At 50.7% G+C, this 27,536-nt stretch overlaps 1 protein-coding gene across 3 annotated transcripts in view; it reads right to left on the reverse strand.

Annotated features, from left to right (window-relative positions):
* LOC144147419 (transmembrane and coiled-coil domain-containing protein 4-like) overlaps nt 1-27,536 on the reverse strand; it is a 164,237-nt gene that overhangs the window by 82,033 nt on the left and 54,668 nt on the right. For all 3 annotated transcript variants that reach the window (XM_077679551.1, XM_077679549.1, XM_077679550.1), the window contains exons 8-9: nt 27,305-27,424; nt 16,181-16,567 (exon numbers count right to left, since the gene is read on the reverse strand). In XM_077679551.1, coding sequence (XP_077535677.1) covers nt 16,181-16,567; nt 27,305-27,424 — 507 coding nt within the window. The remainder of the gene's footprint in view (nt 1-16,180; nt 16,568-27,304; nt 27,425-27,536) is intronic.

Consider the following 27,536-nt stretch of genomic DNA (forward strand, 5'->3'; position numbering starts at 1 on the left):
TGGATTTGTCTTCGCACTTGCCGGCGATGCGGTTGTGTCTTGCTGTGTTGTTCTGTTGCTTGCCTGACCAATCCAGAGACGTTCTTGGGGAGCCACTTCTCGTCCAGTGATCGGCCCTGTGAAGCTCCAGCACGGTGTCGTACAGCCCAGGCCTGGAGTCGAGCGTCTGCTGAGCACTTCCCTGCGAAAGCATCCCTCCGGACAACGGTTGAAGACCCTTATCCATCGGGATCTCGGACCCCCGGCGGAGAAGCTGTTATGAATCGGCCAGCAACACGTGTTTTTCCGCATCAGCGACCACGTGGGAATCGACCATGTGCGCCCACGTGTAGGTGAATCGTACTTCGTGTCTCGCCATGCCGGGTCAATCACCTCGCTTTGCACGTGCTTCCGGCAGCTGCCAGCGCCACACCCTTCAGGCACCTGCCTTGACCTTCCCGGCTTAGACGTTTCCTATCAGCGCGATCAGAGTTGATAGCGCGACCCCGGCACCTTTCAAGGACACTCTCTCCCCTCTCTCGGACGCCACGAGGGGCGAAGCCATGACTCGCGAACTATGGACACGTGTGTGTGTGTCTGTGATTTCGTGGCGTGTTACTCTTGGGGGCGTTTTTTGGGTATAAATAGAAGCAGTGCAAACGTTGAAATTCATTCCTGTCTGAGCAGCGAATCCAGATGGTCGCTCTGCTCCTGTCCTGTATTGTAACCTCGCCCGTCGGGGCATGGTATGTTTTTTTGGCTTCGGCTCACCTCTCGCTATGAAGTAAACAGTTACGTTACCCTACTGCTCTGGACTTCTTCACGGCTGCAACACCGGCTGGCCGATCGCTTCATACACGCTACCCATCGTATGTTGGAGGCCACGGAGTAAGGATCGGGTGCCCCCGCCCGGTCGCAACAGGTGCCTAACTGGAGGACAGCAGAGTTTCTTTTTCTCTTTTGTGTAACCGCCCCAGCTGCACCGATCAGTCAGAGGACTCGCCAAAAAACCGCACATAAACGGTAGTATTATGCTTCAGGCAACCGCATTTTAGGCAGTATGCTGACGCAATGAGTTCTACGAGAGGTCACAAACACCCGCGTTATATCCGGTCCTGCGCCGCACGCAATGTCAGCAACGGCAACTGAACCACACACAACACTGAGACAAGCACGCAAATGAAACTTCCCATCCGAAAATGCTCTCATGCTACATGAGCCGCAAAACAAGGCGCTGCAGCGATTTTGTGGGCTTTCTTTTGCTCAATCTTTGTCGTCTGCATTGGCGCTACTGAGCTGTGTTTCCGTGCTCCGACCCAAAGCGGCTGGGGCAGCGCTTGGCAGCCAGGACAGCAGGAGTGCGAGCCTATGAACGCGTTGTCGACGTTGCGAGATCGGCATACGCCGCTTGTTCTGAGCCCGAGGTCGTGCCCAGAACGGATGGAACAGATGTGCGGAGTTGGGCATGGAAGGGGAAAACAGGAGGGGAGGGCAGGCGCAGCGATGTGGTTGGGCCACTTTGGGGAGCTTTCGGAGCAGCCAGAACACACATTTCAATTTGATGATGATGGTTGGATGTTTATGGCGCAAGGCCAACTGGGGCAAAGAGCGCCAAAACAATAGTCATACTATATGAGGGGTGAAACCTTAAACACCAAGTAAAGTCAGCAAGAACAAAAGTAAAACCACAAAACGACAATGAGCATGGCTGGTGTATAGGGCCAGATTTCATTATGCGTGATAGGAAATGAGGTTTAAAAACTTGACGTCTGACAAATACTCCAACACACGTTTCCCGGAAACAATGGCATCGCCACCTAGAAAAAACGATGGATGTAGGGGAATATGTTGTCTGTAGAGTTCTCTGAAGTGTTTGTGTCGTGTTGTGTGAAGTGCCTTGCATGTGATTAGTATGTGCACTACGGATAGGGCCTCTCTGCACCTGCTGCACTGGGGTCTAGAAGATCCCGTCAGCAGATACGAGTGCGTTGCATGGGTGTGCCCTATCCGCAGCCTACCCAAGGCGACTTCCGTGTGTCTGTTGCGTGAGTCAGCTGTGTACCGTCCCAAGTGTGGCTTTATTTCATGTAGTTTGCTGTCTGTCTGTTCATCCCAGTGTGTTTGCCATGTTCTGCGCAGGTGTTGTCTTATGTGTGGCTTGAGGTCTGTGTAGGGTATCGTTGTAATGTCTACAGTGTTCCTGAGTGCAGTAGCAGCGGCCCTCTCGTCTGCCAACTCGTTCCCAGCGATCCCTGCGTGTCCTGGGACCCAGCAGAGGACCAGCTCATGCTTTTGTGCATACACGGACATGATAGTGTTGAATACAAGATTAACTATGTGGTTTTTGGGGGCCTTGTGCGATGACAGTGCGCGAACAACACTCAAACAATCTATAGATGATGGAATTGGGAATTTGATTTTCAAGAATGTGTCGTACAATCAGTAAAATTCCATACGCTTCTGCTGAAAAAATTGTTGTGTGCACGCTCATGGTTCTGGCTGCATTGAAATTTGGACCATGAGCAGCGCACGACACCATACTGGAGGTTTTAGAAGCGTCACTATAAAATTCTGCACATGTGTATTTAAACTGCAAAGACAGAAAGTGCTGCAGTATTGCAGCTCGTGGTACCCGATTTTTGTCAAGTTTCATAAAAAAAAGGTCGCACGACACAGGGCGAACTTGCCAAGGTGGTAAAATGTTTGAAAAAGATGACCTGTACACATCTAAAAACGAAGCACTGAGATCCGGGGCTCGCTCTCTCACTCTAAGCGAAAAGGGCAGAGGAACGGATGGGCGATTTAAAAAGAGCAGAGATGTTGATGTATCGTTAAAGACAGGATAAAAAGGATGATTATTCAGTGATGAAATTTTAAAAGCATAAAGCAAGTCCATGTACGTTCGTTGGTTCTCAAGGCTCCACTTATCACACTAGACATACAGAATCTCGACAGGGCTAGTGCGAAAAGCACCCGAGGCGAGACGAAGCCCCAAGTGTAGCACTGGGTCAAGCATTCGTAACGCTGTTTTACTCACCGACCCATACACCACACTGCCATAGTCCAAACGAGACCCAACCAAAGCAGTATACAAGCGCAGCAGGAGTTCTTTATCGGAACCATAGGATTGGTGGGTGAGAACCTTAAGGATATTCATTGTTTTAAGACATTTTTGTTTTAGTTGTTTCATATGAGGGATAAAGGAAAGTTTTTCATCAAGAATTATACCGAGGAACTTGTGTTCTTTTTTGACCGGAATCGAGACACCATTCAGTTTGATGTCTGGATCTGGCCTGATCCCACGCCTTTTGGAAAACACAACACAAGTGCTCTTGACTGGGTTCAGCTTAAAACCGTTCTGATCAGCCCAGCCTGCTAGTTTGTTGACACCAAGCTGGACTTGGCGTTCGCAGATTGACATATTGCACGATTTAAAAGATATTTGCACATCATCTACATACATTGTACAGGAAATGGTTCGCGGCAATGCCTTTCAAAGTGAGTTCATCTTGACAATGAACAATGTACAGCTCAAAACGCTGCCTTGAGGCATGCCGTTTTCCTGCAGGAAAACACTTGAAAGGGCAGTGCCAACTCTCACACGAAAGGTTCGCTCCGCCAGGTAGCTATGAAGAGTATTAAACATATTGCCCGAGACACCGAAGGCTTTTAGGTCGCAAAGTATCCCACATCGCCAAGCGGTATCGTAGGCTTTCTCAAGATCAAAAAAGACCGTAGCACAAAACAGAGGTGAGACAGCCCAAACAGATTTGGGAGCAGTTTTCGGAGCAGCAAAATTTCGATTTTGGAGCAGAATAATCTTGAGTTGGAGCAGGTAGGGACATTTAATACACTGTCTTGTGAGCTTAAAAAATCATTATTTCAGCAATTTGCAGGGTCAAGTGCACATTTCAATCAGTTTTGAATACACAGAACACTCAAACAGCCTTACCTGAAAGAGTTTTTAAGAGTATCACAAAGTACTAACTGCACTACCTTTTTCCTAACTGGTGATATTGTGTTGCGCCTGCACGCAACACTGACAACAAAACTGCCGTTAACATTAGAGAGTTTTAGCAGTCCGTGTTACTTTGTTAGCGGGTTTACCGGACCGGTCTGCGCCTGCGCGCGCGCGGAAGGGCGAGGAGGCGAGGACAAGGCGAAGGCAGGTCCGCGGAACTAATCCCCCTACGGCTACGAATGCCCAAGTGCCCAGACGATTCCCGGTGAGCACGGTAACTACGTACACGACGGAACAGACGGACTGCTAAAACTATTATCAAATTTAAGGGCTCCGCAATTGTGTCGTTTTTTTTTGCTGTTTTAATGCTAAAATTATTATTTTTGTAATCCCAGGCTGCGTTGTACGAACGACTGTAGTCACGGCAACAGTTGAGCAGCTTCGAGCTAACGGTCACATAGCCCAACCAGCCTACCCGTTTCAGTCCCCGGGGCGCAGGTTCACCCTATGGTCATTTGAGTAGCGTTAATGCCACCTAGATTTTCGCATTAAATTTCACTTTGCATACATCAAGTGTTATAGTCGCGTTCTATGGCAACCGCGTAGTCCTGCACCTGAACTGGTCGCGGCGCCGCAGCACATCCCGCAACTTTCGTGTCGACCGTTCCATCCCCGAGGCTCGCGATCGCGCTTCAAAGCACAGCAACACCGCAGCATTTTACAACAGCACAACAAGCCAAAAAATTCGCTTCACGAACCTGATTATAGACGCGCGCACCGCGTTTCGCACTCAAGGACAAACCACGCCAAAGTCGTAGGCCCCACATTTCAATGAACTTTTTTCGAGCCGCCCAACTTCCCGTAATCTGGCACCAATCTCAAACCATATCCCCGCGTTAACGTCACTGTTCAGAGCCACAACAGATAGAATGAATAGACTGGAACCCAGCTGATAGCGTAAAATAAACCAGGAAAAATATCGGCGATACGCACTGAGCGCGTTAGTAGCAGCCAGATCAGGCGGCGGCCATGTTTGTTGCCACAGCGATGCCTAATCGAGAAGGCCGTTTCAGCGAAACCCGGATGGAAAGCGAATCGAGTTTTAGAAGCTATCGCTTGCTTCGTTTCAGTCTTTCTATTTGTGCCATTTCTGTGTTTGTGATTGACCGACGATAAAAGCGGTGACCGGGATGCGGGAGGCTTTCGTCCACGCCGAAACTCACATGAGCATCAAAATCCGTGCCGTTGAGGCTCTTCTGGAGCAGTTTGGCGCAATTTCCCCATTTTCGTGCTTTTGGAGCAGCTTGGCGCAGGAAAATGAAATTGTATCAGAAAGGCGCAATATGCGCAGCTGTCTCACCCCTGACAAAACTGTTTATGGACAAACGCATCCTTGATATACGACTCAAGGGCGACGAGTTGGTCGTTTGTGGATCGCCCCACCCTGAAGCCAGCCTGGCAGCTCTCGAGAAGACCATTGAACTCTAAGTACACAAGTCTCCTGTTGATCATCTTCTCGAGAAGCTTGCCCAGGCAGCTTGTGAGGGCGATGGGTCGATAACTGGCGGGAGAAGAAGGGTCCTTACCCTCCTTCAGGAACGCCACTACAATAGCCTCCCTCCAAGATTTTTGGATGTGCCCCAAAAGCCATATGTTGTTGTATAGGTGTAGGAGTGTTTCAAGAGTGTCCGGGTGTAGGTGTTGTATCATGGTGTATGTAATCTTATCTGTGCCTGGAGCTGAAGGTTTACATGTGCTCAGGGCAGCCCTTAACTCATAGAGTGTAAATTCAGAATTGTAACCAGATTTTGACCTGTTATTGTCATGTAGGGACTTCTTTTCACAAGTATTTTTATATTTCAGGAAAGTTTTTGTGTAGTGTGCAGAGCTGGAAACGTGTTGGAAGTGTTGTGCAAGAGTGTTAGCCTGGTCTTCGAGTGTGTCCCCTGTTGTACTGACCAGGGGCAGGCTATGTGTATGTTGTCCTTTAAGTTTGCGTATTCTTGTCCATACCTTGGGTGCATCTGTGTATGAGTTACTGGATGTAAGGAAGGTGCGCCAACTCTCTCATTTTGCCTCACAGCGCACACGTTTCCCGAACGCCTCGGCCCGTTTGAACAAAATAAGGTTACCGACGTGGGGTACCGACGAAGGATACCCCACGCCTTGTTCTGGGCCTCTCGCGCCCGCCTACAGTCCTCATTCCACCACGGCCTCCGCTGGTTGCGCAGGGCACCAGAGGTGTGGGTAATGGACTATTGGCAAGCGTCGAGGATGTGTGCAGTGATGAGTTGGGCTGCTTCCTCCACGTGTAGGTGTTTTATGGTTGTGTGGTATAGTTTAGATGTTTCTGTGAATATACTCTAGTTTGCTTTAGATTCTTTAAACCTGTTATGGGAAGATGGACTGCATGGGCCTTTACCTATATATGTTAGTGAGGTGGGGAAGTGGTCACTGCAATATGGGTCAGTGCCCACACCCCACTCGAGAAGAGGAAAGAGATGCGGAGCCAATAGCCAAGTCAAGATATGAGTATGTGTTGTGTTCTATGTTATGGTATGTAGGCTGTTTATTGTTGAAAAGGCATGCTCTAGAGGATGTAAGAAACCCCTCTATCAGGCGACCCCGGGCATCCGTACGAGAAGAGCCCCATAGAGAATTGTGAGCATTAAGGTCGCCTGTCAAGATGTATGGTTCGGGCAGCTGGTCAACCAACGCCTCGAAGTCAGAGCTCGAAAGTGCAAGATCAGGAGGAATATATATGGAGCATACCGTTATCAACCTATTAAATATTATTGTTCGAATTGCTACAGCCTCAAGGACAGTGTTCAGAGTGACAGGGTGGCAGGGTAAGGATTTAAGGGCAATTATGGCCACACCGCCAGAAGAGTGCGTGCAGCCATCCCTGTCCTTTCTGTATATCAAGTAACTGTTCAAGAAATTTGTGTGTTTAGAATTCAAATGTATTTCCTGAACACACATTACACTTGGCTGATAAGCATGCAGTATTTCGTATACATCGTCAAGATTATTCAGAAGGCCTCTGCAGTTTTATTGTATTATGTTTTCTCTTCCCATTATGATGTGTTCGGAGCTACTGGAGTGTGACTATTTATGTAGGGTCTTTCGGGGCTTGGACTCTTGGAAGGGGTTTTCTGGCCTTCTCTACTGACCTGGATGTCGCAGCCCGTTCCTTCCGCTGCGATGAAAGCCGGACGGGCTCGACGTCCATGTCGTCATCTGAAGGCAAGGGGGTGCCCAGCAGACTGGGCCCTCTTGACGTGGTACCCTTTCGGGTGTTCTTTGCCTGCGCTGCCAGTGCCGAAGGCGTGGGGAGCACCACAGATGGCACAGGCAGTGAGGCGGGGGTGGGGGTCGCTGCGATTGCCTCCGTCTCCATCTCCGTGCCCTTGCGTGTGCTTTGGGCCGGTGGAGAGGAAGCAGTGGATGCAGCGGCATCCCCGACAGACGTTGCCACCAGAGCCGCTACTGGGTGAGCAAGCGGTGCAGAGGCTGTTGGGCTGCCTGGGGCAACCCTGGGGGGGGCGGTGGCGGGACCAAGTCTGACACGCGGTACTGGGTCCCCGCCGAAACCAGACGCCGCTCCGCCCCCCGGCGAGCTGCGTCGGCGTACCTGCCCAGAGGGAAGGAGGCGAACCTCTTTCGCGCCACGGGGAAGGGGATGTTCTCGGTTACTTTCACGTGGATTATCTTCTTTTCCTGGTTGAACTTCTCACATTTTCAAGAGTAGCGGCATGGGGTCCCTGGCAGTTGGCGCAGGTTAGGGTTGAGGATGGACAATTGTCAGATGAGTGATCATGCTGGGTGCACTTTGCGCAGGTCAGACGGCCACGGCAAGAGTTGGTGCCGTGCCCGAACCGCTGGCACTTAAAGCAGCGGCAGGGGTTAGGGATGTATGGCTGAACCGAACATCGAATGTATCCTGCGTTAATGAATTCTGGTAGTGTTGATCGATCAAAGGTTAAGATGAGATGTTTAGTAGGAATTTCTTTGTCTTCTCTGCGTATCGTTATGCGCCTCACTGCTGTTACGCCCTGACTTTTCAGGCCCTCCAGCAGATCGGTTTCAGTTTCAGTCATAAGGTCAGGATCTGAGATCACGCCCTGTGAGCTGTTAAGGCTTCGGTGGGGCGTGATCGTGATGTCAAGATCTGCAATGCGTGTCGGGCTCAGGAGATTGGTTGCCTGCTGCTGGTTATTGACTTCGACCAACAGTTCTCCCGTTTTCTGTTTCTTTGCTTTGTAGGATTTTCCTATTATACCTTCTATGAACTTTGTGACCAGGAAGACAGACAGAGAGGCAACAGGCTTTTCTTTTTCAACGGATTGAATGATAATGATCAGGAAGCGGGGATAGTTGGCTGGCTTTGGGATTGAGATCGTTGGTAAGGACGGAAATGATACTTCGGTGCGGCCCCCTTTCAGGGACCGATCACGTTCGGAGGGGGGGGTTTGAGAATACCATACAGCATGTATAGAAGCAGGGGACGGGGGTACTTTCTTCCACAGCCTTACCCTGATAGCTGAGGAGGTCCCGGAGCTCCCTGCCTGGTAAACAGACAGAGAGCCCATCCGCCGGAGCTTGACCTGGGCTCCGACGGTCACCGTTTGTGGTTTCTGCCCTTCACCTTAAAACTCGTAGCCACGGTAGATTACAGCAAGAGTATGGGGGCTCAGGGTCCGCGGTATCGCCAGTACCATCACCAAAATTGCTCAAGGTGCCCCGTGCGGGGACATTTCAATTTGAGAAAAGCTGCTACAGGGGCTGGTCAACAACCGACACGAGCCCCAAAAGCAAGCGTCCTGGGGAACACATAAATGTTAAAACCAGCAAAAGGCCGACGGTGCAGCCTCGATGGCAAAGGTGAAGCATGGAGGCGAGCTTGCTGTGACAAGGCGTGAAGTCTGCGGCGGTTCTGACCATTCGGAGTTCACTCGAATGGATTGCTTCCGACCGACGGGTACCGAGCGGGAGCTGGCACTTGACAGCCTACACCAGCAGGGTGAAGCCAGGGCAACGGCCCGCTCGGACAAGTCCCTCTGAAGTCCCTCCGAAGCGGAGGAGCGCGAAAAGAGACATCTGCTCAACTCCGAAGCGACGACCGAACTCCCCTGACGCATCCGCAGAAGCTACCTCTCCGAGCATACGAAGTACGCGCTACCCTTCTAAGCTGCAGAGGATACAACACTGCATCTAACGCGTCAACATGGCACAAAAGTTGACTACCTGCACCAGGAAAAACTTCACCCAACGTTTTGACAAGCGAAAGTTGCCCCTGCGCACTTGCGCATTCATTGCAATGGAAGCTGCCATGATAATGATGATGGTGGAACTTGTGTATGTTTCCAGATGAATACCCATTACTGCCGCCAACTTTAGTGGGTCGAAAGACAGTGGGCAATGCTGTAAGGGACGGAAGATACCACGGATGCGAGTGGAGCGCCAACAGGACAGTTGACTAGTAACGAGGCACTGAATCCACTCGGTACTACGAAGCGTCGACTCGAGGAATGGCGAAGATGCACTCGTTAGAGAGGAAAGGCGACGACGTACAAAGCCCTTGAGGCAAGGACGCCAGGGCGATTGTATACCCCCAGGAAAGCCCCCCCGCTACAAAGGAGGGTTCAGCTCGATTCAATGCACGGGCTGGCCGGGCAGCTGTTTCTCTAGAGTCAGTAGTATTACCTCCATGGCTGGTCACGAGGTTCATCTCGATCGATAGAGAGAGAGGAAATTCTCTTCAACGCCTGTCGCATGCAGAGGACTTCTCCCACCAGAGCAGGGCCAATTTAGGAATCCCAGCGAAATGAAGCGCAGATTTGGCGCAGATAGCTGGATGTGTTGCAGGATTTACCTGTTGGTGCAGTTAGGCGCAATTGGCACAGCTATCACATCACTGCAGGTATCTTAGGGGGGGGGGGGGGGGCGAGGGCGGGCTCCCAGGGCCTCCCTCTGAATCCAGTACAGTGGATAACCTTTCACAAGAAAAATGTCCACAGCAGGTCTGGAGGAGGTATGCCGGACGCTCGACCAGGAAAACGCAGTACCGCGGATAAATGAGGGACACCTGCGCTTTGCAGAAGACATACAGTAAAGCCCGCTTATATCGAACAGCGCGAGGATTGTAAAATAGTTTGACATAGCGAAAATTCCATATAGAAAGTGAAGTAAAACAAACTTATCTGAGAGCAATCTTGCCGACAGAGTCACGAACTAACGCTGAGCTGTTTCCACCCTGCAGTTCACTATTGATACGACACTTTCTCGAAAAGAAAACAATAATTCATTGGGGTGGAAGAACTGCGTGAGTGTAGCCTGCTTCTTGGAGCGCAACGCGTTGCTGGTGACTGCTTGCTCCACGGTATTTAAACAGTCGACAAGCACAAGGCCGCTGCCCTCAATGGCACTGCAGTATCGCCGTAGCAGGGCCATGGCAGCGACAGCTTCACTCGTGCTCGGAAGCAGTACGGAGTTCTCAGCGTTTTCGAGAGAGCGGAGACAAGCATGGATAACGGCGAATAACGACGAACCCAGCGAACCGAGCAAGTGCGCGCAGCAAGTGGCGCGAACTTGAAGTTCGGTGACACTGCAGCCCGCAGCGCCCAATGTGGCACTTCCGGTTCCAACGGCATGCATGCGTGGAGCTGGTACACTCTGCCACGGCCGGTTTGGACGCGCCCGAGCGCGTGCGGGAGTCGCAAGCGACACCCGCGCCGATGTATTGCAGGAAAGCCTGCCGCATGCCTAAGGAGAGCGAAAAATCCCGCGCGGGAGAGTTCGATATATCCGTGGTGAGCAAAGTCGCGTTCGATATAAAAAGTTTTAAATGCATGTAATTTTTACTAGAATTATACAAGGGTTCGATATAGGCAATAATTCGATATATCCGTGTTTGATACAAGCGGGCTTTCCTGTATCCCGATATTCTAAATCCTTCCTCCACTCGAGCCTCCAGTGGAGGAGACCCTCAAAAGTGCTTCGCCTCGTGCGCAAGCATCGCAAATGCTCAGCTGGTTGGAGGGAGCAAATGGAGTGGAGGAGGGGCGACTTGGAATACGGCCCATAGTCTTGATCAGTGAGCCTGCAGAACAATTGCAAAAACGCTTGAGGAACTGCAATCAGAATGCTTCGCCACAGGGCTAAAAATAAATACAGTTAAACCTCGTTATAACGAAATGGAAGGGGCGCCACAATTTGTTCGTTATAGCCAATATTTTGTTATAGCCGTATCCGACATTTACTGCAAATATTATGCATTGTAGTGACCTAAAACAAAAAGCGGGTGATATAGCATCTTGCTGCACGGCGGTAGTCAGTAAAATAAACACATTCCGGAGGTAAAAAGGAAAAGTCACGATCCTACTTTATTGCAGTTCAAAGCTCGTATTTCAAACAGACTTGGCTACGAAGAAGTCCATAATTGGACGTTGATGCACCTTCCTGATGCGAGCGATGGCTCCCTCAGCTGTGACCGCTACGTTCACACCATCTTCGCCGCCCTCGTGCACGCCGAAGTAGCGACGCAGCGTGTCCACCGCCTCTAGTGCCTCCGACGCCGTCCTTAGCGCTCCTTTTCAAGCCACGTGCAACAGCGCTGACGATGGACTCTCGGTTGCTCACGATGGTGGACAGCGTACTCGTCCACACGTCGAAGTCTCTTGCCACCTTACCACGGAGTGCACCTTACCTTCCTTCGTGCCCGATGCGACGGCTTTTATCATAGCCGTCTTCTGTTCAAGCGTGATAGTCTTTCGCTTTCGCTTCCCGCCTGTCGCACTCGCGTTGTTGGAATCACGCCGGCAGTACGATAAAAGATAAGGCTGAAGACTGCCAAAACCCACGCACACACAACTATGCAGTGACGTCGGCGATATGAACAGGGGAGGGAGGAGGGGGAGAGGAAGGCGACGCAACCTTGCACGCCGTGTGCATTGGGGTTCTTCTCGGACTCAACGCGGATAGTCCGCGGATTCCCCGAAGCCATAGGGATACGTGGGAAAATCGAACGTCGGACTGCTTCTCGGGGAGCCCGCGGGGAGTCCGAGACTGTAAATCGAAGGGCTTCATTGCCTGCATGCCGTGCGCAGAGAGAGGAGCGTGGGGGCTTCGCGCGCGCAGCGTCCGCATGGCGCGCCATCCAGTTTCGCGCGCATGGAGGGAGTTTTGAACTGCTAATACAGTTGCCGCGTCGCGCACTGTCTAAAATCCGCGTTGCACACTGTTGTAAAATTAGCTCAAAATTTGATTTCTCAACGAAATTTGTTGGTTATATCCCGTAACGGGGAAATTTAACCTCGTTAAAATGAGGTTTTAAATACATTGGTTTCCATGGGGACTTTCAAGGGGAAGTACGATTTTCTCGTTACATCCATTATTTCGTTATAGCCCGTCTCGTTATAACGAGGTTTAACTGTATTGCAAAGGGGAATAGCAGCCACAACGGTAGCTGGTTGTGGGGGTTTATTTGAAGGCGCAAGCGTAGGGCAACGGGCCGAGCAGAGGTCCAGCCGAAACGAGCTCGTGGGCATGAACGTCTGAGTCGGACTTCTGCCGTCCTCACGATAAGCATACGCCATTGGGCGGATGGCGCTTCGGCATCTACTACCGTATTTACTCGCATAATCCTCACACTTTTTTTTCGGAAAAGTCAATGCGAAGTTAGGGGTGCGAGAATTATGCGGGGAAAAAAAAAATATTACGGTGCACAGTGTTGCCAATTTGCCTTCTGCCAATCCCGCTAAATGTAGCGGTCATTTTTTTGTATATGAAAGCTCAGTGTTGCCAACAGCAGCTATTTCTTTTTATTTTATAATTTACAACGTAAACAGTATCCCGTCGATCAGCGATCCTGAAATTGCCGCCTTTGCTTTCTGGCGCGCGCCCTATCTCGTTGTCATCATGTGCGTGCCCTACTTGTGAAGCTCGACAGTAACGCACTTTGAAGTCGGTGACGCCGAAGTGCCTGCCTGCGACGCGGTTGCCGTGTTCGATCGCGTACTGTATCGCTTTCAATTTGAAAGCGGCAGTGTAGCTGGCGTTCTTCCCCATGGCGAAGCGGCACCAAGCACAAAACAAAGAGATCAAAAAGATCTCAAAATGGCAGCGAGCTATCCACCACTGACTCGCGAGTGACTCACTGACTGCTGCTGCTCAACGATGGGACCACGACGGCGACACGACGACACGACAGCGGGCTGCGCAAACGCAGTCTAGTTGCGCGCACGCGAAACCGGCTCAAGGACAGTGTGAGTAGCGTGTTAGGGCGCCTGTTAGGGAGTAGCCATGCAGGTTGTTAGGGCGCCTGGATGGCCTTGGATACAGGGCGCTCTCCGCCGAACGGAGAGGCGGCGGGGGAGGGCGCGCATTGGAGAGCGCGTGCACCATGCGGGTTTCGCGAGCAGGCAACTTTCGCCGCTGCAAAGTTGGGGGTGCGAGGATTATGCGAGGAACCAAAAAATCCAAGTTTTGGTGGCTCACATTAGGGGTGCGAGGATTACGCGAGTAAATACGGTATTCATTGTTCTGCCGCGTTGGCTCTTCTTGTCACAGTATGAATAAATCTGATGATTGATTGACTGATTGATTGATTGTAGGGTTTAACGCGCCGACGCAACACAGGCGATGAGGCGCCCCATAGTGGAGGGCTCCGAATTAATTTTGACCACCTGGGGATCTTTAATGTGCGCTGAAATCTCGTGCACACGGGAGCTTTTGCTTTTCGCCTCCATCAGAAAAACGGCCGCTGCGGCCAGGAATCGCACCCCCATCCTCGTGCTCAGCAGCGTAACGCCTCAGCCACTGAACGACCGCGGCAGGTATGAATAAATCTAAAGTAACGATAAGCATGCAAAATGCACCCTCTTCAAGGTAGATGAAGAACCGCTAGAACAAGTAGAAGAATATAACCACCTTGGACAGGTTGTCAGTGCTGATCCCAAGCAGGAGGAAGAGATCCAGCGCAGAATAGGTATGGGCTAGTAAGGTACACTTGCAAGCACTCACAAATAATGAAAAATAAGTTACATCTATCACTGGAAACAATGGTGCAAAACCAACACTAATCACACATTCAACGGAAACTTGGTTGCCTTACTGAAACTCTAGAAAGCAAACCTAGGTTGGTTCAACGAGCCACAGAGCAAAGAATGACAGGAGTAATGCTTAGGGACGGAAAATGAGCACTGCAGATCAGGGAGCAAACTCTAGTAGAAGATATCATAGTTAAAATTAAGACAGAGAGTAAGAAATGGACTTGGGCTGGCCATGCTGTGAGACGAACTGATAACCAATGGACCACGAGGATGGACACCGAGAGAGGGGTCGACAAGAAGGACAAGGCCATTAACTCGACGGAGTGGGTGGAGGTCAAGCAGTGGATGTTGCTGATGATGATAGTGGGGAGATGAACTACTTTTTTCCTTCCTCATTAGGCGACCAGGAGATACATACACAGTCCAAATGTGCTGTTCAGTCATGGCCAGTAACTAGTTCAGTACTAGCAACTAGCAGCTAGTCACTAGTTACTGGTAACTAGCTGCTTTTTTTCAGTAACTTGTACCCGTAACTAGTTATACTTCTAGGTTGAAGGAACTTGTAACTGTGACACTGTTACTTTTTAGATGCGAAGCATCTCTGGCTCGGGGGTATGTCCCGCGTCCGTGCCCCGTCTGCAGCGCCCCTAATGAGGATTGTGGCAGGATGCCCCTATGGATTGGCCAACCAAAGAATCCATCACGAGATAGCTTCGCATTCAACCAGCGTCGTCATCTTCCCGTAGAGGAACCGCTTAAGAAGAAGGAGACAAAGCTGCGAAGACAAGGGCGTATACGTTGCTCTCAGCCGGTGCACCAACGTCAGCAACCTTTACCTCACCAACGCTGACGGAGACTACCGATTCTACCACAGAGACGACAACATCGACAAGAACATGATGGACAAGTTTCGGCACCTCGAGAACCATCGCCTGCTCACCGTAACACAACAGTATTTGCGTGCCTTTGCCACCGGTGTGGACCCGGACGCGGAATTCCCTCTGGCGCTACTAAACACCAGGTCACTCAACGGCAACACAATGGAACCACACAGAACCCCCATGATGCTTTGCATCCTCATCAGGGTTCCCCACGGGAAGATGGTGTAATTTTTTACACAGTAACTCTAAGAGACGATACCGTTACAGTCACTTTTTTTTTATAACAAGTTTATCTAAAGGCATCACTCGTTAAAAGCCAACAAACAGGATGCGCTTTCCATTTTTTCCAACTTTTTTCTTTGCTATATCCTCTCCACCTTTCACTTTTCCACAAAACAGTTCCCTTCGCAGTTTAGGAGAAGAGACTGCGGAGAGAGTATTATCATCTCTGCAGAAGACAGAGGTCAAAGGTCAGACTTTCAGCTGATTCCTTAATTTCGTCTTTGGTGGAGTAGAAACATGAAGAAAAAGGAACTGGCAGTTGGACCTTCGCCAGGAGTGTGCTGGCCTACCCTTGTAAACAGCGACCACTGTGCAGGCGCTGTTGTGTGCGGGGGAACTCTGTGGCCATTAACTCTGGTGTGCCTACGCATCCCTGTTGCTTCGGAAAGACATTGGGAGGGGAGCCAAGGCCGAACAGAGACAAGTGATTTAGACCGCCCGCTGTGTGTCCGGTCGGTAAAATAGGAACACGTGTGCACCCCGGCAGAATCAGGGGGACAGCGGGTCACGGCTTCAGAGGAGAACGAAGGCCGGCTTCTTGGAACCACGCGGCCATGGCAGTGCGCGCGACTCGAGACCCTAGGAGGAGAGAGAAATGGGAGAGTCGTCTTTGGGTGGCGGTAGAGGACGGCTTTCCACGGAACGCTCGTCCGGACGACGAAAGGCCTGGGGCCCCGTTTGTTGGGATGTAGCCTAGAATAAACGTCCATTTCATCGTCACCCGTCCGCAGTCTGGCCTCCCTCACAACAGGGCCCACCGAGAACGGTGCATCAACAAGAAAGTGATACAACAAAATGATGCGCACACGACTGTTGGTGTGGGGTGTGCCCCCTTTTAGGTTCCCTTCGTCTAGGGTTTTGCAAGGTGCAGTTTTAGCTGCCCGCATGCCTTCGTAGGTTTCTATTAAATAGACTCTATCATTTCGTTCGACATCTAATGATTAGTTTTATGCAGCAGCGGGAAAGTAACCATGTTACTCTTTCACGGTAACTGCAACAGGAATTACTGCGGCCCCTGCCCTCACCTTTCCTCTTGGCCATCTCCTTGAGGCAGTAGAAGATGACGCGAGCGCCCAGGCTGAAGCCCACCAGGGTGACGGGCCGCTTGCCCTGCTGGCGGGCCAGGAGGATCTCGGCCAGGTGGCGGCCCACCTCGGCCGAGCGGCGGTTGCAGACCCCCCAGGGGTTGTCGATGACGCCGGCCACCATGACCAGGGTGGCGGGCCAGGTGATGGCCGTGATCAGGCCCGAGAGGATGGTGTACTTGAGGGCCTCCTGGGCGGCCATGGAGACGGCAAAGCTGAACAGGTAGTCGATGGCGTGGCCCAGCTCCAGCAGGTAGGACGACTCGTAGCGCAGCACGTACTGCTCCCGCGAGTTGAGCAGCGTGCGCCACGGCCGCTTCAGGGCCCCTGCAGATGGCGTCGGGGGGGGGGGCAGACCATGTGCACATCCAGGGAGGGCGAGCAAGCTGGCTCCCCGAGACAGAAAGTTGGTGGGAGTGACACTAGTCGTAGCGGGATAACTGGGACACGTTTTCTAGTGCAAAAAAGACGGAAGCTCAGCAAAGAAAACGGACGAGAAGACATCAATCAACTGAGGCAGGGAGATGTATAAGCACTAGGCTTGTGCGAATAGTAATATTTTAGTCCGAAGCGAATTCGAATAGCTTTCAGGTGTCAGTGAGCTCCCTGTCACTGAGACACTGAGCTTCCAGGCCTGGCGGGATCTTCATAAAAAAGTTCTATACAGTGGAATCTTGATGATACGTTTCTGGGTGATACAAATTTCGGGATAATACGAATTTCTGATAAGTCTCGGCGAAATTGGACTGTTTTCAATAGGAAAAATTTCAGCTCTAACGAACGGACCTGCGCGGCCCGCCGGGTTATACGACCGAGCCGGCGAGGCGCCCGACCGCCGAGCGAGCAAGCGACGGCGACGTACAGGCTCTCTCTCCCCTCTTTGTCGCTCTTTCTCCAGGAACGGCCAGGCTGCTGTTTTCTGCTCGCGAAAACGTTCCGCACACGTCACAGGCCCGCTGACGCTGCCGCGGAACCACCCGCACCCTGCGCACCAGCGGCGCCAACATGGTGGCGCCAACATGGCGGCGGCGCCGGCCGCAAAGTTACAGTAGCGAAGGGGTGTCGGGAGCTCGAGCGACCGCTTCTAAACACTCTCTAAAATGTTGCTCAAAGCACGCACGAAGTTGCTTGTGAAGTAGAGGAGCCTATAATGTGGGAGAAAGCGGTACTATAAAACATCATCCACGCCGCTAGTAAAAGCGCCCATGCAATATCTGCTGGGTTGGTAAGCCTAAACACCTCTGGCGGAACCAGTTGGCGGTCTCGAGTGCTTCGAAACTGCCACCATGAGGCACACGCCTCCCCATTGGAGCAAGTCGTCAAGCTCCTCCCACTGCCGCGCGCGCGGAATCATCAATGCGGGCGTCAAAAAATAACGCGCGCAATGCCGACGCGCACGAATCGCGTGCAAAAACACACCATGCGGTTCACGCTTAAGAAGGCTACGACCACATTCTGAATGTGGCTTAGCTTGTCTTGGCTCCACATGTAGTCAAGATAGGGTGTCTAGAATGGGAAGGTGTGATGACCGGCCAGGAAAAGCTGTCCCCTGTTCGCGTGAATGCCGCGTGGCGGCGCTCTCGTCAGGGGCGCCGTCAGCTCGCGCGGCCGTTCTGGCCATTCTCCGTGCTATCCGTGCTACGCGTCTCTGCAATCTTTACTATGACCCGGCCGGGATGCGTTACTGAGCTCTGGAAATTGTAGCTAATACCGCAGTTCCTTAGACAAGGCAAGGCTTGTGTTGCGCTACCGCTAACATGGGGTTTGCAACACGGCTAAATACAACCGAGTTTTAAGCTGCCAGAAAGCAAGCAGGCGTTTGAGAAATGCCACATTAAAGCCGCTGAGTGGGAGCTTATGTGTGGTACAGGGCTTTTTGCAGGGCTTATGTGAAATATTGTTTTTTTTTCTTCGAGGTGAGCGCTATATTAATTGCTAGGATCACGCGGCATGTTTATTCTTGCCACTCGTATTTTTTGTTGCTGCTGGTGGTGGTAATGGGCGTAATTACGTACGAAAGTAGATAACTTCGTTTACACCAGCCAAATCAAGATGAAATTATGGCATACGTTCTAATGCAACGTCCTGGAGTCATTTCATTCCCAATGTAGTTCGAAAACCAAACAAAAAGATGCAACACGTTCCAGGCCGAGCAAGCTTTATTGCGTGGAGCAGAATGCAGTTCAGTTCTGCTGCTTCTTTCACGTTACGCAAGCCTTTTTTTCTTGCCTTTGCTCTCGTTTGTTTTGTAATCAAAATGCAAATAAAAATGAACGATGTGTAGCCCGCAATAAGCGCTACTGCTTCAGATGCGGAGCAGTATTGTTTGTAGTTGTACCACGTATTAGATTTAGTCGCGGTAAAATAGTACATTCACAACTCGATCTAACGAACAAATTCTGATTAATGCTTTTACGAACTCGAACGAAATAGATTCCCCGCCACCTCCCGATTTAACGAAGAATTTCGAGCAACAGACATATCTAATAATGAGAAATTTCGAATGCGTTCGGACAGAACACCACGAAGATGATTGCGCCACGTCAGAAAAAAAGAGGCATTTGTTTTCACCGAACTTTACGTGATAAATTACTCAACAATCCCGTGGTGCATGGCGTCCTGGCCAGCACGCTTCCCACAATCTTGAAGGGAAATGACGCCATCATTCATGCCAATTCTGGAATTGCGTCGAAGAAAAATAACCTCAAGGACATATATATCCTGGACAAGAAACTGGAGGAAGCCCTGTTTACGTGGTTCAAGGATATGAGAGCCAAGAACGGTCCACTCAGCGGGGAGGTGGTACAACAGAAAGCACTGTGTTTCGCGTGACTGCTGGGCTGTGATGACTTCAAGGCAAGACCCACAAGGCTCCTTATTTTCATGGCACTTTTAGTGCATCGCTTAATTATCGTCAAGCGAGTGCCGTAGCTAGCCGCTACAATTACAATCTCATGGTAGCTGCTGGGATGCGACTCCCTTTAGACATGGAATTTATGAAATCAACTGCTTGTAAAATGACAGTCCCGATTTTACGAAGTTCCCGATTTAACGAAATACACGGTTTTCGGTGACTGCGTTAGATCGGGTTTTAACTGTATTACATGCTAGAACTACTCATGTCGCGTCAAAGTGCTTTGCGCAAACAGCCCAATTGTCCTGAAGCGTCTTGTCGGCCTTCGGAATAGCACGCGACCACTTCAAAATCAGGTCTTGACACGCGGGTGCACGAAAGAGGGACACTTTTTCAGAACAAGGTTTGTATCCGAAATCGCACCCTAACACGAAGCACCATCTCTGAGTTTTTTCTTTGAAGTAGAAGGCATATCGCAGTGCAGTCATACACGAAACATGCAATAATCTACAGCAAAACTCACAGCGACTAGTCCCACCCGCCGCGGTGGCTTAATGGCTGAGGCGTTGCACTGCTGACCACAAAGTCGCAGGTTCGATTCCCGGCCGCTGCGGCCGCTTTTCTGATGGAGGCAAAAAGCAAATACGCCCGTGTGTACGAGATTTCGGCACACGTTAAAGATCCCCAGGTGGTCAAAATTAATCCGGAGCTCTCCACTACGGCGCGCCTCATCGCCTCCGTTGTGTTGGCGCGTCTCCGCGCCCAAGCGCTGATACAGAGGCTGGCCGCTGGACTGGTTTCCCCCGCGGAAACGCTGACGGCGCCCCTGACGACAGCGCTCTGTTTTGCCCTAGCGGCAGGCACGCTCCGGGGGAACGCCCGCTCTGCGGGAAAGGCGCCGCGGTCATCACATCTTCCCATCCTAGCCACCCTAGTCAAGGTGTAGGCCGGATGTCAATGGCAATGCGGCTTGCCTAACAAAACCGAAACTTGAACGCAGTTTTAATATTGATCCACCCCGAATACTTCGAAATACCAGAAATTTTAAATTCGAGTCAAAGCGAATTCGAATACTGTAATATTCGTTCGAATATTCGAAGCCCCCGAATATTCGCACAAGCCTAATAAGCACCCCGTCACTGGTATTATCAAGGAAGGAACTGAGTCATCGCAACAAGAAATACGCCTAGTGATGTAATTGCGCAGAAGCGTGGTTTTTCGGGGGCCCGGCGTTTTCATGGGTTAATGTTTTGTAACTTCAGTTGATGTCTAGCGTTTGACTCGTCTGTTTTCTTTTCTAATTTCCCATCTTCTTTGTGCTAGAAAACATGTTATCCCAAAATAGGCGGATGCCATGGAAACTCGGGGGGTGTTGTTCTCCCTCGCGTGATATCATCGCCAACACCTTCCAATCTGCTTTCCTTTTCGAACCAATATGGTGAAGAAAAATAAATGCTGCACGCGATGTCGGGCTTACGCTTTTGCTACTTGAGGAAAACGGGTCCGAGTGACGCGTCCCAAGATCGATTGATTGATTGTGGGGTTTAACGCGCCGACGCAATGCAGGCGATGAGGCGCGCCGTAGTGGAGGGCTCCGGATTAATTTTGACCACCTGGGGATCTTTAACGTGCGCCGAAATCTCGCACACACGGGCGTTTTTGCTTTTCGCCTCCATCAGAAAAGCGGCCGCCGCGGCCGGGAATCGAACCCGCGACCTCGTGCTCAGCAGCGCAACGCCTTAGCCACTGAGCCACCGCGGCGGGTGCGTCCCAAGATCGGAATTAAGCAGCGAGAAATCCAGCTCCAATGATGCCCAGATGGTCATAGCGTGTGAACGCCCCTTCGGTATTTATTATTTTTCTTTTTTCTGGACCGCTTGTGAAAGGGCTGCAGAAACCTTTGTGAAGGCCAGCTACAGGCATTGTCAACGCAAGGAAAAGGGAAAGTGTGTGCAGGAAAACTGGATGCTTCTTGGAATGCTGAAGCATACGTGCCGAGGAATTCCTGTTGTGGTTGCGCTTTGAAATTACCGTATTTACTCGCATAATGGTTGTGCTCACGTAACGATCGCTCCGTGCACTCCTATCATCCCATTTTGATATTTGAGTAGGAATTAGAAGTTAAGAGTTTTTACGGTGTTTTTATAATGCCTCTAAATGCCTGTTTTGGCATTTGTGCCTAACTGTCTACAAATGCTCATTTTCAAAATCGGAGCCTATATGAACACTATTTAGCCTCAAGTTTTGACTTCGAGTGCAGTTTGAGACCGTTATTCATGTTACCAGGCAACACTGACAGTTCGGAGCTCTATGGGGGTACAGGCTAGTCCTCTAATTCAACCGAGCCCCGGAAAACAGCTGCTAGCAGCAGTGGAATGGGCTGCTCTTTCTCAGTGACAAGAGGCACAACTCTGAATACAAAAATCTGGAGATACTACAGGTTTTCCCGCTCAATTTAATCCAATCGCCATACAATTTAATCCAAGCGCCAGCCAATTTAATCCAAGTGCCATCTAGTTTAATCCAAGCGCCAGCCAATTTAATCCAAGTGCCATCTAGTTTAATCCAAACGCCATCGAATTTAATCCAGGTGCCAGCGAATTTAATCCAAGTGCCAACCAATTTAATCCAGCTGTTAGAAGGTTGTTCAGGGGTGTTTTGTGCGGAATTAGGCGAGCATTGCGGGCTTCGATGCGCGTGGTGGGATGAAAACGTGGTCTTCTTAAGACATTTACTAACATCCGCAGATCAGGAGAGCGGTCTCGTTTGATCCGTAGGTGGCATGTGGTGATCGTCTGCGAGATCGTCAGAAGTGTCGTCTGCTCGCGTATTGTTACCCCAGCAGATTTGCCAGCGCATTTTTACGCGAGCAGACGACGCTTCTGTCGCCAGCAGGCGATATTTCTGACAATCTCGAAGACGATATTATAATTCGGAAATATTGCTTAACACTGCATAAAAGCATTGAATTATTGAAAATCAAAATGCAAAGGACATTTATGTAATGTGTCTTTATCAAAGGAAGTTGTGAAGGCATTGTTACGCGAAGATGAGACGGTACTTCTGACGTGTGTTATCGACGGCACTGTTGCAGACGACCATTGATTGATTGCAGGGTTTAACGCGCCGACGCAACGCAGACGATGAGGCGCGCCGTAGTGGAGGGCTCCGGATTAATTTTGACCGCCTGGGGATCTTTAACGTGCGCCGAAATCTCGAACACACTGGCGTTTTTGCTTTTCGCCTCCATCAGAAAAGCGGCCGCCGCGGCCGGGAATCGAACCCGCGACCTCGTGCTCAGCAGCGCAACGCCTTAGCCACTGAGCCACCGCGGCGGGTGTTGGAGACGACCAGCTCACAGCAACGGTCTGCGCGTGTTGGTAAATGTATATTGAGCTGTTTGCATAAGACATTTTCGCATAAGACATGGATCAAGAAACACCACGTTTTCACGACACCACTGGCAACAAAGTCGGCAAAGCTGTGCCCAATTTCGCCCAAAACTCTCCCGAACATTCTTGTGGTACAGTCGAATCCCGCTACAACGAAATTGACGGGACGTGTGAAAAATTTCATTGAAGCGAAAATTCGTTGAGCCGAAATCTGCCCCAACACACCACGGAAAGGCCAGAAAAATAGCCCCGTGCGTTTCCGCAACATTGGCAGCATAATACAATGTTTAGAAAAAGGAATGACGCGCAATAACTCATGTTTATTCGGATAACAAACATACCAATGGTTATCTGTTTTTTCTCCACCCAAAGAACGTGTTACGGAGGGGGGTGAAGATATGCAGGCGCAAAACGTATCGCTGTACAACAAGGCATGTCCACCGAGCTGATTACTTGCAGATAGCTGCTAGGCCATGGGAAGCCCCCCTCTCGCTTGTGGCAGGAGCAGTGCCGTTATCTTATCCTCTGACCGGGCACGGCAGCTACTGACCTTGGCAGGCAAGACGCGCGCGCTTGCATTTAACAGGACCGCGCGCTCGCGACTAAGATAGGATGACTAGGCTTCAAGACCAAACGCGCAAACATGATTTTCGCTCTTGGCTATGAAGAATGGTAGAAGGAAAACGGCAAGGACAGCTGCTCACAACGCATACAAGACGGCACCGCGCCAGCAGCGGAGCACATTCATGCAATTTCAACTGGATACGGATTGGCTGTAGCTCTTTGAGAAGCGAGCTACCGCCTTTGAGAAGCGAGCCTGCGCCTCGTGTAAAGACGGCCAGCCACATCGTTATCACCATCAAGCAATGGCGTGCGCCTATGAGTTATTTTTTGTTTTGTTTTGGGTGGCGGTGTGGTCGCAATGCGCATTTTCGGTGAAACTAAGCGTCCTGAATGTATAAAAAGTCCCCCGCATTTCCCCGAGGGGGAGAATGTGAAAGTGCGAATGCACGGTTGTCGGCCCGCTTGTGGCGCTTGCGCTCGGCACCCGCAGCCCACCGCCTCGCCGCCTTCTCTTCCATCTCTTCCATCGGGTTTGTAGTATCACGTGTACACCACGCAGTTATCAAGCCGCTATAACGCCGCTGAGTCGCCAACGCAACGCCGCTGACGACGTAGTTTGAATGCGTTAAAGATATAAGGAGCTTTCCTAACTCTGAAATCAGCGTGGCTTCCGTGGCTTAGTCGGTAGAGCGTCGCGCTGCGGCCGCAACGTCCTCGGATCGAAACCGGGCGCCGGATGCTGTTATTTTTTTATATAGTGTAGTGGCCTGGCTGACGCGCCGAGAGAGGGTGTTGCGAGCTGGAGAGTAGGCGAGGGGGGAGAGGAGGCGCTACGCGAGCGCCCTCACGCGTCGGCAATCCGGCGCCGTTGCTAGGCACGCTAGCTAGCTCCGTTGCTAGGCTGCGGACGGACGGACGGCGGTGGACGTGTGATTCAGGGTCGCTTAAGAAGTGCATTCGCACTTAACAGATAGCTGGCGCTATGCTTATTTTATTGTCAAATAATTGTTCAAACCCAGCCCAAATCATCGAAAATTTCGTTGAAGCGAAAGCAAGCCTGACAAACGGTTCGTTGTGGCGAGGACTTTGTTGCATTGACTTCTATGGCTAGCTGACGGGGAATTGGAAATATTTCGTTGAAGCTGAAATTTCGTTGAAGCGGCGTTCGTTGTAGCGGGGTTCGACTGTACCTGGATTAATTTTGTTGGAGCAGAAATTAAAGTGGTTGGCGCTTGAATTAAATATTCTATGGACATTTGGATTAACCTGAGCCGGAAAACCTGTAGTTGCAGTCAGACTTGAGAGTGGTAAATAATCACTTGGACATCTCATCACTTTTCATCTCATCTCATCTCATCACCCCCCTCCGCCCAGCCAATTCTGCCGTTACCCGGTTATGGCCTAACGGATATAAAATAAGCCCCTTTGATTTACTCGTTTTCATGAGACAGGATCCGTGCATCTTATAAAATTGCATGCGGTCATAACGGCTATATGACTCAACCATGTGAAATTCTTTATTTAGTGGGTCTTTCACATTACAGCCCACAAGGAACAAGTGAACAGTCTTACGACACCTCGCGATATCTTGAGGTGTAATATGTAGCGATCGTATTGAATGTGGTTACATATTCTCCATGTTAATGGCAGCACAAACAAACAAAAAGTTGTGTCTGTCATACGCTGCACATTCAACGCGACTGATGTTCTCAATGGCCTCTTTCGCGGCGTTGACAAGTATGGAGCGCCGGTGTTGTTTTTTTGTCACACCTGCTGGTGCGTTCAGGAGCGCCTGTCGATGTTCCTCCTGGTAGGCCTTGACATTTAACTTGAACTTCAAAAACACCTCTTCAGTTGGATTGAAGAGAGGGCTGTAGGGCGGCAGTCTTTGGATCGTGTGTTGGCTCACGGCCAACGCCGCTACTTCCGCCCATCGATGGGCTGGAGCATTGTCAAAAATAAAGACCGCTTCGCCATCGGGGTCCTGTTCATGTGTTTGCTGCGACGCTTCTTCAAGGAATTCGTTGAAGCCTGCCCAGTGTACTTTGTCGCCGATACTCCAATGGACGATGCCGTTGGCCGACATACAGAGCAGGATGTTTACATTTGCCCCTCTGGTGCCCGTTACAAGTTTTACGGCCGGAGCACCTCTCTTCGCTCTTGCAAAACTCCGCGCACACCACACATTAAAATTGGTCTCATCAATGTAGTAGCGTGACACCGTTGTGCCATCGTTTTGCAGCCATTCTGCGTACTCCCGGCGCTTCGCCTTAACTTCCGGGCTGTTTCTCTCTACCGGTCTGAGCGTGGCCAACTTCAGGGAATAGCCGTGGTCATCTAACAACCGGTCGATGCTAGAGAAACTAATCTCAAGGTCTGGCATGGTTTCGACGAGGGCAGACCGAATCTGAGAAAGCGTGAAAGATGGGTTATTGTCAACAATCTTGGTCAGCGCGTGTACGACGGTCACGTCGAACTTTTTTGACGAACCGCCACGTTTTCTTGCGGTGCTGCGGTCCGTTGCTGCAATGGATCTAGCCCTCTTGACGTTTATGCCAAGCATCCCAGCGACAAGCTTTAAGTCGCCACCACGCCGATAAACCTCAACTACCCGGGCTCTGTCGACATTTGAAACGGAGTTGTACTTCTTCTTTCCTTTCACCCGGCGCTTTCTTCGGTCTTCCTCGGGACATTTTATAACACCCGCAGGCCAGGACAGCGGTCTTTTTACTCCGTCGGTGCCGTGTGGTGATCGTCTGCGAGTTTCTTAGACGCATCGTCTGTTCCGGTATTGTTACGCCCCCCGACTTGCCAGCGTAGTGTAACTCGCGTCAGAATTATTGTCTGCTCCTTGCGTAACAATGCTTTAAGACATTTTGTTGGTAAAAACTCATCAATGCTTTTATGCAGTGTTAAGCAATATTTCCGAATTATAATATCATCTGCGAGATCGTCAGAAATATCGCCTGCTGGCGACAGAAGCGCCGTCTGCTCGCGTAAAAATGCGCTGGCAAATGTGCTGGGGTAACGATACGCAAGCAGACGACACTTCTGACGATCTCGTAGACGATCACCCCATGCCACCTACAGATTAAACGAGACCGCTCTCCTGATCTGCGGATGTTAGGAAATGTCCATTAAGCTACGCTCATATGATATTTTGCATGTAAGACATCAAGGAACACCACGTTCTCATCCCACCACGCGCATCAAAGCCCGCAAAGCTCGCCTAATGCCACAAAAACACCCTTGAACAACTTTCCAACAGCTGGATTTAATTGGTTGGCATTTGGATTAAATTCGCTGGCGCTTGGATTAAATTAGATGGCGATTGGATTAAATTGTATGGCAATTGGATTAAATTGAGCGGGAAAACCTGTAGTTGTCTGTTGTTTCCAGAATTTTTCGCAGTGACACTTAGATAATTTTCTGCGTGGTCTACAAACATTTCTTCAAACACGTGCAGTCGCATCCTCGTTTCTAAAAGCGTCCTCAAATCCAACGTTGAACTTAGCACATGCCTTCATTAGCAGGTGATTTCTATAGGTTGTATTAACTGGCGTGGAATGCATGTGGGCAACCATGTGTGTGCACCCTCACTCGTTACGTCGGGCTCGACGAGACGTGTCCGATGTGTGCCCCACCGAACGCAAAGTAATGCCTCGATGCCAAATACTGTTTTGTGCAGCACCCTGCCTTCTGCCTGTCACCAGACATGGTTGAAGTCATGGCACGACTAATTGGGAGCCTATGTAGGCATGCAACTGCGTTGTGATGGTCCAAGTTGCGCGCGCATGCTAGCGAAAGCCGATCGCCCCTTCAAGGTCTGTCACCTATTCAAGGACAACAACGGAAATATTGTTGCCAAAAATTTTGCCGTGTGGAAGCCACACCGAATTTATTTGTACAAATGGCACTTGTGATTTGCTAGCGCTTCTGCTGACTGCTTAGTGCGTCATAAACAACTAGGGTGCTGCGCTCTCTTGTTGCTCCTTCGTAAGTGACCTCTCAGCAGTCAGCTCCAGTGGCCTCAGGATGTTTTGCGTCAGAAGATCGTTGCAAGCAGAAAATGGGAAGCACTCCTCAAGAGCAAAGACCATTTTCTCTTACAGGTATTAGGCGCGCTGCTTTTGCACCACTGGCCTGCGAACACACCCCACCCTTGGCCATGAACGCCGTTATGCTAGGGCGCAGTTTCCGTGCCCCGCCTGCTGCCCCGGCTGCTGAGGGTGGAGGCCCCTGAAGCCCGCTCACCCGGGTCCTCGTCGGACAGCCATCCCGAGATGGCCAGGGTGATGTGCAGCCCTCTGCCCTCGGTCAGCGTGTCAAAGGCAAACTCCTCGATCTCACCCACCCGCTTCTTCATCTTGTAACCTGGAGCAGAGAAGGGACGCAAGAAATCACTGCTCTGGCGGGCTAATCTATGCCGCCCTTTCGCTTTACATGCGAGGACTGCATGTTTCTTTGTTCGTATGCCGGAGGCATC

The sequence above is a fragment of the Haemaphysalis longicornis genome, unplaced genomic scaffold, assembly GCF_048455015.1.
Source record: "Haemaphysalis longicornis isolate Haplotype H1 unplaced genomic scaffold, Haemaphysalis longicornis Haplotype H1 scaffold_7, whole genome shotgun sequence".
NCBI lineage: Eukaryota > Metazoa > Arthropoda > Arachnida > Ixodida > Ixodidae > Haemaphysalis > Haemaphysalis longicornis.